The sequence below is a fragment of the Lipotes vexillifer genome, unplaced genomic scaffold, assembly GCF_000442215.2.
Source record: "Lipotes vexillifer unplaced genomic scaffold, Lipotes_vexillifer_v1.1 scaffold1061, whole genome shotgun sequence".
In the NCBI taxonomy this organism is placed as follows: domain Eukaryota; kingdom Metazoa; phylum Chordata; class Mammalia; order Artiodactyla; family Lipotidae; genus Lipotes; species Lipotes vexillifer.
The window spans coordinates 345,125-357,143 of NW_006789959.1; the positions used below are offsets into that span (position 1 = coordinate 345,125).

Genomic DNA, 12,019 nt, shown 5'->3' on the forward strand with positions numbered 1-12,019 from the left:
TTTGATTAAGGTGTAATATGAAACATACCACTTTAACATTTTCATCATCTAATGATGATTTAATAATCAGGAAACACGAAATGTAAATTTAACAGATTAAAATCACAATTCTAATTTTAAAGCAAAATATCAATTACTAAGTTCTGAATTAAGTGCACAGTTTAAGTAAGAGAATAGTTCTCAAATGTGAAACTTGTACATTTTACTGTACATGAAGTCTGTTGGGCTCATCAAGAGTTAGGTATACGAGAACAACTAACAGAGGCTTGTATCAACTTTTAAAAAATATATATTAAGATTTTATTTCATCTATTTAAAATCAGTAACGTACATGAATGCATCATAATTATAATCTTTTATAGCTTTATTTTATATATTGCCACAATAAAGCCAGAAGCACAGATGATATATTTTACAGGCATTGTAATGTATTATTAAAAGTCATTTAGGATGTATATTCACCTATTTTTCCACACCTTACAGCCAACCTGTATATTCACTGTACTTAAAACATTCAACTGTCTTTCATAAACCATCTCTTAAACCCAATCTTCATGGGATTTTAAAAATAATCTATATCTACTAGAGGAATTTAATAGAATTTAGACTTACTAGCTTTAAAAATTTCTAATATTTTTCTTAATAACAGAGTCATTCTTGCAAAGTAAGAAAAGAAAATAAAAGGTTGTGCGTGTGTGTATGGGTGTATAAAATGCCATTTTCACTGGAAGGGTCAACAGCAAGGAGCCCTGTTTATGAGCCACATTAACACCAAACAGAGAGCTTAGCAATGTCTGTTTCTAAAAATAAACCCTGAGTGTCTCATGTTGTCATCATCAACCAGAGTCTTCTGTGCTCTGTGACAGAAAGCATGAAGGCTGCCTTGCTGCCTTTCCATAAGCATTATACATCACTATCCAAAGGCCTCCCCTTTCTGTCAGAGTGGCAGTGATAAAAAGAATTCTGCAATCACCCTAAGCACACATTTAAACATTATTGCCCCTTAAGCAGACAGTTATCATGTTGTTTTGGCAGCAGGAAGGAATCTGTGGTTTCACTTGAATGTTATTCTTCTTTATTTAAACTACTAGAAATAACCCAAAAATGACAGAATGCTCTTTCTATAAATAATCATTCCAGTGTAGAGTTATATTAAGAGGTAACTCAGATGGCATGATAACGCCTAACAAGCTAATCTTAGACCTGCGATGCCATAAGATAGAAATACGGAGCTAAGAATAACTGACCCAAAGGAGTCAGCCTGCTAAAGCGAGCCACAGGCATTTGCAGATTTTAATGCATTTAATGATCTTCGGAAAGCTTCTTTCCCTTAGGAAGGCAATAAATTATGTTGGTCATTAACATGACAATCAATAATGCTTTTACAATGTATTGATTCATAAAGATGGCTTGAGATTCTCAGAGCAAATAGAATTATAAAAATCAGTTGATGGAAACCAAAGAGTTGGGTCTTGAATAACTGGATTAGCATCTAATTGGTGAATTTTATGCATAAGCCACCTACAGGACATACAATATTCATCCAAAGAAATAAAATTTAACTCAAGATAAAGAAAAATGTAATATCCAATTGGACACTTCCATCCAATTTTCACCCAAAATGTCCAAATTGGACCCAAATTGGACCAATATATATTCAAAATAGGCAGAATCTAAATTTTGTTAGATCATTCTTTGGCTCAAAAATTTGACATTGCATGTTGAAAGCAAGACTTGAGTGGAGACGCAAATTTTATTAACCTCTCCTTGCCCCTATTTCTAGGTAAAGACCAGGGTGGGTATAATTCAAATACTTTGGTTGAAAGAAACTGAGCCCCACAGTGCTAGCATTTGAAAAAAAAACTTTCTCCAGCTAAAATACATTAATAATCGTGTTCTTTTGAAGCGGTATAAACATTACCTTTATGCTTTGTGAGATGTTACGGTGAGCAATGGCAAACTGCATGGGGAATATTGGTTCTGTCCACAGTGTCTGCTCATTACTCCATGTACTATCAATCTCATGGAATTCTGGAGGTTGCCTTAAGTTGGTCTCAGCTCGGAATCTTGTTAACTTACTCCAATTTAATTATCAAGCTCTGGAACTGTGAAGCAAGGCTGTTCCAGAAAGCCTTTCAACAGATTTGCTTATGTGGGCTGTAAACATCCCAGGACTAAGAAGTGTACCTAGATGTTTGTCTATAAGTACAGTTGACTCTACATTTTTAGCACCAAACAGATGCGAAAAACTTTATCCTATGCTAAATATTTTTCTCTTTGAGAAAAAGTGGCAGGGACATGGTAAACAAGCACAAGTTCATACCTGACCCTGCCAGTTCCTAGCCATGATGACCATCCGTAAGTTCACTGAAACTATGTCCTCATCTGCAAAATATGCTACAACTATTGTATACCTCTTCAAGCTGTGGAGAGTATTAAATGATAAAACAATGCCTGGTACAGAAAAAGCTTTGAAACATTAGCTCATTATATCAATAATAAGAATGACAATGATTTTAAAAAAAAAGGTGAGAATATAAAGGTCCAATCACTGACCTCCTAAACTGAGACTAAACAACTGGATCAGAGGGGAATGTGGCAGGAAAACCATAAAAATGTTAACTAATACTGATAATTGTTGTTTCTAATCTAAAATGAGTAGTTCCTGATATAAAATCACAGACTCAAAATACGTACTTAAATTCTATTTGAAAGCAGATTCAAAAAAACATCACCACAAATAAAACTTAAAATCAAGTTCAATTCACCAAGAGGTTTTCTAGTTCACCCTATGTGGGGTTCCCTGAAAACTTTCTGGGTAAACATGTTTCTGCTAAAGCAAGAACTCCCAGGCCACAACATAATTTAATGGAAATTCAGTGAAATTTTCCCAGGTTTCTTTTTTTGCTTGCTTTTAATTTCAAATTTTGAAAAAACTACATGACATTCTCATATTTTAACCGAGTTTGGAAATGTCCATGCCTTAGCCACCCACCAAAACTTACCTCGAATAATTGAAAATGACATCCACATGGCTACAATTGTGTCAATACTACATATAAATTACGAATTGAACATCTCAAACACAAGTGGTAGATCATGAGGGGAAGAAACAAAAAAGTGAAGTTCTGGGGTATTTCCAAACTTATCAACATGCAAAGAGTTTAATCATAAGTAAATGACTAGTTACACTCTGTGGTTTGGTAAACTTCCTTCTTCCTTAAATGTAGTTTTCATTGGATTTAATTATTGGGTATTTTTAAAACACCATATATAAAAGGCCCATCACTATGGAAAATTTAACATGGAAATAATGAATAGAACTGATATCTTTATAAAACATAAGAATGACTTAGTTTTGTATTTATGAAGCACCTAAACAAAATGTTCTCTGATAACACTTAAAAGTCGTTTAGTACTGTAAAAACACTTGTTTAAATTAAATTTGTTTTGTGCAAATGACTTAGTGGAAGAAGAATGGAACTAGTGGGAACAAGGTATTTTCTTGTCCTTTCATATCCCAACTGTCAATCTCCCAAGATTAGAAAAGGGAAAACTGTCCGTTGTAAGGGCATTTTGCCTCTCAAGCTAATAACCACTAGAACCTCAACTTCCTTTGAAGAAATGGGATAGACCATGGCACTGACACACTGTTTTGAAGCACATGCCAAAATATCTTTGAATTTCAACTAAAGAAGGCTTGTTTTAAAAGTCATTTTCATGGGCTTTTATTCCAATTAAATAGTTTTCAAAGTATTCCAATTCAGGAAAAAAAAAAAATGTTAAAATGTAGTTACGATTCCAGATTGTTAAAACTGTTCATTACCCTGAAAATGTAATAACTGTAACAACACACTGGCAAAGGAACTGCATTCTGAATATTTTAAAGAAAACCCTCCTTAATATACCGAAAAGTTTACATATTATGAGATAAATTTCTGTTAATGTTTTCTGTATCCCTCAAAGCCAACAAGAAATGAATATTTTACTCAAATTTCTAATAAATGCTTGTAATGCACCAGTTCACAATGTTGATTTTCCTTTCTAAAAAAATGACTTGCAACCTAGAGGCATCCAGTCTTCTTCCACAATTAATTTCTATTCAATACTATTAAAAAATTTTATTGGTGTTTAAATGGATGCATATCTTCATGAAAATGAAGTAACACAATTCAATTGAAAGAGAAATTACATAGCCCACTTCCTTCACTTATTTGTATTTTGAGAAATTACAAACTAAAGAGAATTACAAAGAAGAAAATTCCAACCACCAACAAACACTGTAGCAAATACTGTGGTGCCTAGCCAACATCTATTCTGCTCACCCTTTCTTCTTCCTTATAGAAACTAGATTATTAGCTGTAGCCTCCACCCTCCCTGGCTCAGTCATGGTCCTAAGGAGCTATCATAGGGGTCTCATTCTTCTTTTCAATGACTTGCTAATATATGGGCAGGTGATGCTCTTTTGGTCAATGAGTTACGAAGGAAAACCTGCTAGAGAAATTTTGGGTGAAAAACTTCCTTCCTTAAGAAAACATCCAAGGAAGCAAACTTTTCTCATTTACGTCTCTGGAATTTACCATGCATGTAGACAACGTCTGGAACTGCTACAATCAATTTGAGAGTATCGGAGGAAACAGACTTCGGACGATACAAACTCTCAGGCCAGCAGAGAAGAACAGTTTGAAGAACCTGTTGATATTACTGACCCCCCTGGTGCTGCCTGAGTACCATGCTATTTCACTAAATGATAAATTCCCTTGTCATTGTTACTTCGAATACGATTTTCTATTACTCGCGATGGGAGACAACCTAGCTTATATACCTACTACTTACAGTTAATCACTGTTAGTATTTTGGCATAGTAGCTTCATGTGTAGGTGTGTAAGAAACACTTTAGAAAATATATGCATATTATAAAAATTCATATACAAGGCAAAAACTCATGACAATGGAAACCAAAGCTCCCCTCTGACCACCTCCACACAGTTTTTCCTGATTTCCTTCTACTTATATATGAATTATTCTGGAAGATTGATAAATAAAATAAACTCTTATAAAATGAGATCATATCACCAAAGTTATTTTTATTTAAAAAAACATTAAATTTAAATGAATTTAATAATGAAAAACTGTAACTGAAGGGACTATAAACATACTAAATGCTTCCTTCCTATATGAGGTACTATTTCCAAAAAGATATCTCTAAGATTAAATGAAGACACTACTAAAAAGAAATCAGTATTTAGATCTTCTTTTTTAACCACGTGTTTCTATTTTAAGCAGCAGGGAGTCTGTCCCTGCTCAGAAAGGAGATGATATTAGCACTTTCACACATCCTTGCATTTCACCTCTCCCAAGTGCCTCATATGGATGAGAGCTTTATGAATATTTTTTCATTGCCCTACTTCATAAAATTTGCTTTCTCTCCTACAAGCACAATCTCATAGTTATTTAAAAAGGATTCAATTTTTGCCCCATTAACCTTACTAGGCTTTCTCTACTTCCGACTGAATTTCATTTTTTGCTTTTGTTTCAAGCTCATTTTTTCATTGAGTGGGTTTCCCTGTCAAGCAGTCTAGGTCATGTTTGAGCATGTCTAACTTGCCTACCTATTTTCTCTATTACTTTAATAACATCTGCCCTGGGTGGAACACTGCGTTGTACTTCTTTTTCAGCTTCAGAGATTTTTCTCCATTATCTTCTGGCACTGAGTGCTGGATAAGTTTGATAAACCTAGAGTTTCACACATTCCCTTCCTCCCCCCTCTCCCTCACTGTAGATCTTTGCCTTACCTGCCTGAACCCCTGAGGAATTATTTATCATTTGAAATTCAATAGCCCAGTTAGGCTATGTCTCTGTGATGAGCACCTGCAGCAAAGTTTCCTAAAAGATGGGAGTTCTTTTCAATCAGATTTCTTTTTCTTTTCACTGAAATAATCTTTCTTCATTTTTACAAAGTGATCTTCTATTTCAACGTTTTGGAATATCAACTTCAAGGACATAAATAATCTTTTTGTTACACTGTCTTTGTCTTTCTTACTATTGACTTCTCTCCAATTGCTTTAATCCATTTTCCTTTTTCATCCCTCTGTCTCCAGCCTTTCCTCTTTGTTGGTAAAGACTGTCACTGGTGCCTATTGTTTCCCGCTATTTCTAATGAGTATTTCTCTTCTATTATCATCATGTTTTCATTCTAAATTTGTTTCCCTAGACCTAAAATATCCTTTTCATCCCATTCTAGTTTTATCAATATCATCTCATCTCTGAGCTCTTATTTTATGGAATTTATTTTCCTATTTGTGGGGAGCAATTATTAGACAATTCCATGGATTCAGTGAAGTTGATTTTTTTTTTTCTTGGTGGGATCTATAAGATTAGTTGGGGAAGGGCATTTCATTGCAAAGAGCTATGGGTCATTTTTCCAATTTAGAGTGTTGCTCTGAAGTCTTCATTTCTCCAGAGACACAGCGTTTGTTCACTTTCCTCCATTTCACCAGTTTCTCTTCCAGAATCCTTTCTACTATTCCTCAGTTACAAGAAAAAACACCACCGCCACCAAAAGCTGAGGATATCCACTCAGTTTGCTTCTCTCCAGATACGGGAACGTTAGTGAGAATTTTCAGGAAGTTGTCCTCTTGTCAGTAAAATTCTGAGGAGGAACAGGATTCAGGCCCTGTTAAGTCTCTCTGTTCTGATCAAAGATCCCTGCTTCCCTTTTTCCCTTAACTACCAGTTTCTGAGATATGTTGCATTAGGTCATATCATTTTCTTCGTTCAGTCAGTGCTAAGTATTGTGTATGGGGTTGGGGGTGGGTTGCTGGCTTATACTATTTTAGGGTCACTTCATCATCTATCTGTGGTGAGACATTATGTCGTACATTTACAAATTTCTCATCTCCAAAATCAAAACTCACCACTTTAAATTCAGAATTTGGGCTTATTATATTCTTGTGAATTTTCTTACCTAAAGCACATAGCAACAATTATGCCACCTGTGTCACCCACAGAAAAAGAAAATATTCATTCTTGTCCCCATCCTCAATGGGCCTACTTATATCTAGCTTTTTGATTGCTACGTATCAAATATTTCAATTGATAACAGCCTTGTAAGTGAAGATAACCTGAGTTAGAGAACAGCAAAAATAGTAATTATGGGGAATACCAGAAGTGATTCTTGACATGACAGGAGCATTTCACAGACTTACATCTTCATAATTAGATTCTGCTTTCCAAGTAGACATAAATGACTACTGAATCTAAAATGTTCCTTTTCCCTCGACAATACACACCACGGAGATAAAAGGATTCTGAAAGGGTGAAGAAACATTTTTCTCAAAAGAAATTCAGAATTTAGATTTAAATGTTTTTCTTTTGTACCCAAAAATAAGAATGCATACTGAAAACACGACTTTTCTTTATTGTAAATGTATTTTACACTGATGCTGTACAAACTCTAGGAAATTCTTTCATAATAATCATTCCAATATTGTCTGGAAAGCTCTGCTGTCCAACGCATTAAGCAACATGCCTGGCAACAGAACACCCCGAATTCTGCCAGCTACTGCTGAGTGACCTGAGTCAATGTTTGCACATGCTTCAGCTTCTGCCAGTTATCACTTATATTGGCCCACACAAGCCACAAAAGTGGAGACCGACCTGGCAAAATGTGTCACTCGTACCAAATTCCGAGATTCAATATTATAAAGCTTTTTATTAAAAAGATATTAACAGACTACATTGTAGAACCTAATTCTACTTTAGATGTCTAGCCTGGCTGGGTGAGTATTAGGAAAAAAATGGAACCATATAAAACACTTGCAATTTAATAGTATATAAAGAGCTCTGAAGAAAAAAGTCACCTAGCTTAATGCATAGTATCCAACACAACTAGAAAAACAAATGGGAACTCTAAAGCAACGACTAACAACAAAACAAAGCTTTTTAAACAATTAATCTCAAGAAATCTGCTGTTGGGATCTCACTGTTCAATTACATATGCTGCAGCTTCTTTGCCTTTGACTATTAAGAAGACATTTCACAGAAAATACACACATACCCATGCTACTCTGATTTAAAGTCACCATTTACCCAAGGGAAGAATTTAATTCTTATCAGAGCAGGGAAACAAAACAAAAAGCTGATTTATAAGATAACTAAAGAAAATTTATCAAAACTAAAAGTCATTCCCCCATGTGACATGCCATCTAGCTCATCTGGCTCATTCAGCAAGACAGACCTTGGTATTGAAGATTCAGAAACCCAGGTTCATTCATTAAAAATAGCAATAATAACAGCGAGTGCACACGTTAATGACATGTTACCTTTGAACTTCACAGAAATGCCAAGAGGTAAGCAGGAGGACATCATTATTCTTCAGTTTACAGGTGAGTAAACCAGTTCCACAACTGGTTAGCAGCAGAGCTCTAGCTAGAACACAGAGCTTTCCACTCCTGGAGCAGTGCCCCCTCCACCCTGCACTGCCACAATATATCTTTTTCTCTTTCAGATCCAAAGACTCCAACCATTTCTAAGCCTATCAATCACATCCCTGCCACTGGTCCAAAAGCCAGCAGAACAAGATTTGTAGCTAAATGTGGACAAACACACCCCTAATTTAGCAATTAACTTAAAGGGCAAACCCTATTGATATGGGTCACCAGCATCCCATCACCTCCCCCTTCCCCTGTATCAGTGATACCCAAAGTTTGCTGCATACTAGAATTGCTCAGGATTTTAAAAATCCCAATGTCCAGGATGTTTCTAATACCGTTTAAATCAGAAACTCTAGGGGTGGACCCAGACATCGGTATTTTGTAAAATACTCCTGGTGACGGCACCTTTGAGAGCCACTGTCTCAGAAGCATACAATAAAAACTAGGGGAATTAAATTTAAGGGCATATAATAATATATTAAACAAAATCAAATGTTACAGGACATGGTGGGAAGAATGCAAATGTTTTTATGTTTCAAATTTTAAAAATAAATAGAACTTAGAGTTTTTCCTTATTTATATCAGACAGGTTTGGGAGTTGATGTCAATTGACATCACTTTTCGTTTAACAGCTGGTGCTTAAATGTTGCTTCCTGTAAAACTGACAATAGCACAGACAGTCTCAAGCGCTTCCCTGCTTGAAAATACTGTTGCTTTGTATAAAAATCATTAAATGTCAGGAGAATGACAATCTCAACTGAAAGTGGAGTAAATTTATGTATGATTATCAAAGACGCTGAGAAACAGTGAAGCTTGCAAACACCTGTAGCAAGGTTCAGTGCCAGCAGATAGTATCTGCTTGAAAGGCACAGCTTTGTTTCTACCACGTGAAAGAAATAGTAAACTTGTAATACAGAGGCAAGGACTAAAAGGATAAAGTGTAGTACTGAAAAGACATCTAAAATAGTAATTTTTATAGAGTTGGTGGATATTTAAAAAATAAAATGCTAAGTGACCAGTTCCATCAGAGACATTCCGGCTGACCCCTCCGCAAGCTTTTGTCAACTTTACAGCCACAAAGATACTAAACCATAATGAAATTCTGGTACATTTGCTTTCGATAAGCAGGCACTACTAATTAATGTAAGTCCTGTTACTTAAGTGTAAACACACCAAATTACACAAAATTGATATTTTATTCTGATTCATTGAAATATTGGGGTCAATAGAAGGACCTTAAAATAGTCCTAAGTAACCAAGGTTTAAGAAAACTTGCTTCAAACATAGGTCCAGAGATGAGAAGGTGTTCAATACTAAAACAGACATTATGCCTACCTGTGGAATATTTCTTTCCATTCTAGCTCTACCAAGTAAACGCTGCTTTATGCCGCATTCTTATCATGGAAATCTAGGTGGTGATCTATAATTACGATTAAGTGCACATAGGAACACAGAAGATGTGAGGGAGAACTTTAAGGCAATTTAGATGGAAGAACTCAGAAGAGAAACAAAACAAAAAGTCCCCCAAGCTTTAGGAACTAGCTGTAGGGAATAAATATGAAAAGCAACAAATACAAGTATGTGCCATCACCTGGAGACTCTGCTCTTTTAACAAACAGAAATTGATAAAGTTGACAAGCTTCATCTTCCATCAGCACAGCTCCTTGAAGGCACAAGCACATACACGGGGAAACTAAAAATTGGAATCTGTTACCGTTATTCTTTAAAACGTTGCACCTGCATATAACACCTTTATATGTGTGGTATGCCCTCGCATCTGCCTGACAATGTAGACTCCCCAAATGTTTTGAAGAAAATTAAAATAACCATCTGCTAATAATAATTTTATTTCATCCTTAAGCAGTTTCATTCTGGGCTTAGGAGAAAAAGCCACATTAAAACTACCTTCACAACTCCCGTAGCAAACACATTTCAGAAGGTAGGTCTATAAATAGATGTGCTTCTGTAAGCACACTGTAAATATAAAATCATCCGGCTAGAGGAGACTGCAGTGTAAGCTGCAGCCCCGATATGAACTTACCTGATTATTTTAAAGTCCCATTAGAATACCCTTACAATCAGTACTGATCTCCTTTTTCTAGTGGCATAGTCAGGCAAAACACCCCCAAGTACATTTTACTTATCTCAGTCCCATCCTTCATCAGAAGCTTAGAGATTTCATTCAGAAGCAGCCTGTCCCTGAGCAGACTGAATATTCACAGAAACAGTAATGGAAGGGATCTAAAACCCTCCTAGACGCCAAGAAAATAGCAACATCAACACCAAAAAGCAGCAAACCCTTAACAGAGGTGCTTTCCGGAGCTTCATTTCCCAAGTCAACCCCTTTTCACACGTAAAAGGTCTCAGTTATGAAAAAAGGGTCTTACCTGAGCTGATCATACTGTGCATTCTCTGCTGAGCCAAGAGCTGCTCTCGTCCAGCCACCCCATCTGAAGAAAAACACGAGTCAGTCTCGTAAATTGTCTGCAGCATATTCCAATCACTCTTACTTCAGCTACTGAAAGATTCATCGCTGCTCAGTATACGGGCCCCAGGAGTTACCCTGGCTGGTCCTCCCTCCACCCCGAGGAAAAGAAGCAGAGGATCAGCTTCAACAACGGTTTCCTCTCTGTTAACACACACTTTTCAAAAGACCTGGACACTTTTCCCACGTTACCAACCTGTGTACAAAGCAGAAAGGACCGAGTGGATGCTAAGGCTCTCTGGAGTTTAGGCTACACCGGAAACTAAAAGCAGGTGGGAACTAGGAATGTGCTTCGGGGTTATTGCTTTGTCAAAATAAGTAGAAAAATATTAACTCTACCCACGAGAAAAAGAAACCAATTAAACCTGGCTTTTAGTTCCTCACGCTGCTAGAGTTTCGTTGTGAGAACCGTCAGTCAGTCCTGCAAGTGGCTTCAGCCGGTGCCCTTCTCCTATCTGTTTGTGTGTGTCTCTTCCCCCTCTCTGGTCTCTCTCAGCTCAAGTTGGCTAAAGCTAGTGATAATGCATTTGCATATGAATCAACAACAGCATGGCCCACAGGCACAGAAATAGAACAATGGTCGGCCTGAGCCAAAAATAGGTCAAGCATGGCCGAGTGATTGGAGCCTGCATTAATGCATTTAAAAATACCCCAGCAAACCCAGCTGTCCAGCCTCTATCTTTCAAACCATAATTCTCTATTGCAGGGCCTTAAAAGCAATTAACTCTTTCCTCCCTCCAAGCGTGCTTTTACACACTGTTTCCATACTGGCGATTCGCTTCCAAAGAAAGGAAGGGGGAAAAAAAAATTAAGAATCATAGTTCTAAGAGGGCAAATGCACATACATTTCATTTCATTTTATTTTATTTTTGTAGTATGTGTTTTTGGAAGAGAGAGGAGAGAAGTGCAGAGCTCTGTATTGGTTCTAAAATAATACTGGAAGCTTTTGCTCATAATGTGGTTTCTGCCTCACCCACGCTCAGCAATCCTGGTGTTCTATTTTTGTTGCCTGTTTCTCTGGCTACACTGCAGTTGGCTGTAGCACTAGAAGCTTTTCTGCCTTCTAGTTTTAAGACTGACAGGAGATTTAGTAGAGGTA

The 12,019-nt window shown here is 36.5% G+C and overlaps 1 protein-coding gene across 4 annotated transcripts in view; it reads right to left on the reverse strand.

The window, feature by feature from the left end:
- Positions 1 to 11,386, reverse strand: part of HDAC9 (histone deacetylase 9) — a 186,164-nt gene extending 174,778 nt beyond the window's left edge. Inside the window, exons 1-2 of one of the 4 annotated variants that reach the window (XM_007463052.1) lie at positions 11,286 to 11,386; positions 10,823 to 10,885 (exon numbers count right to left, since the gene is read on the reverse strand). In XM_007463052.1, coding sequence (XP_007463114.1) covers positions 10,823 to 10,844 — 22 coding nt within the window. In that variant the 5' untranslated portion in view covers positions 10,845 to 10,885; positions 11,286 to 11,386. Of the gene's footprint in view, positions 1 to 10,822; positions 10,929 to 11,116 lie in introns of those variants that run through there. The other 3 variants (XM_007463051.1, XM_007463054.1, XM_007463049.1) reach the window with 3 other exon arrangements.
- Positions 11,387 to 12,019: the final 633 nt, after the last annotated feature.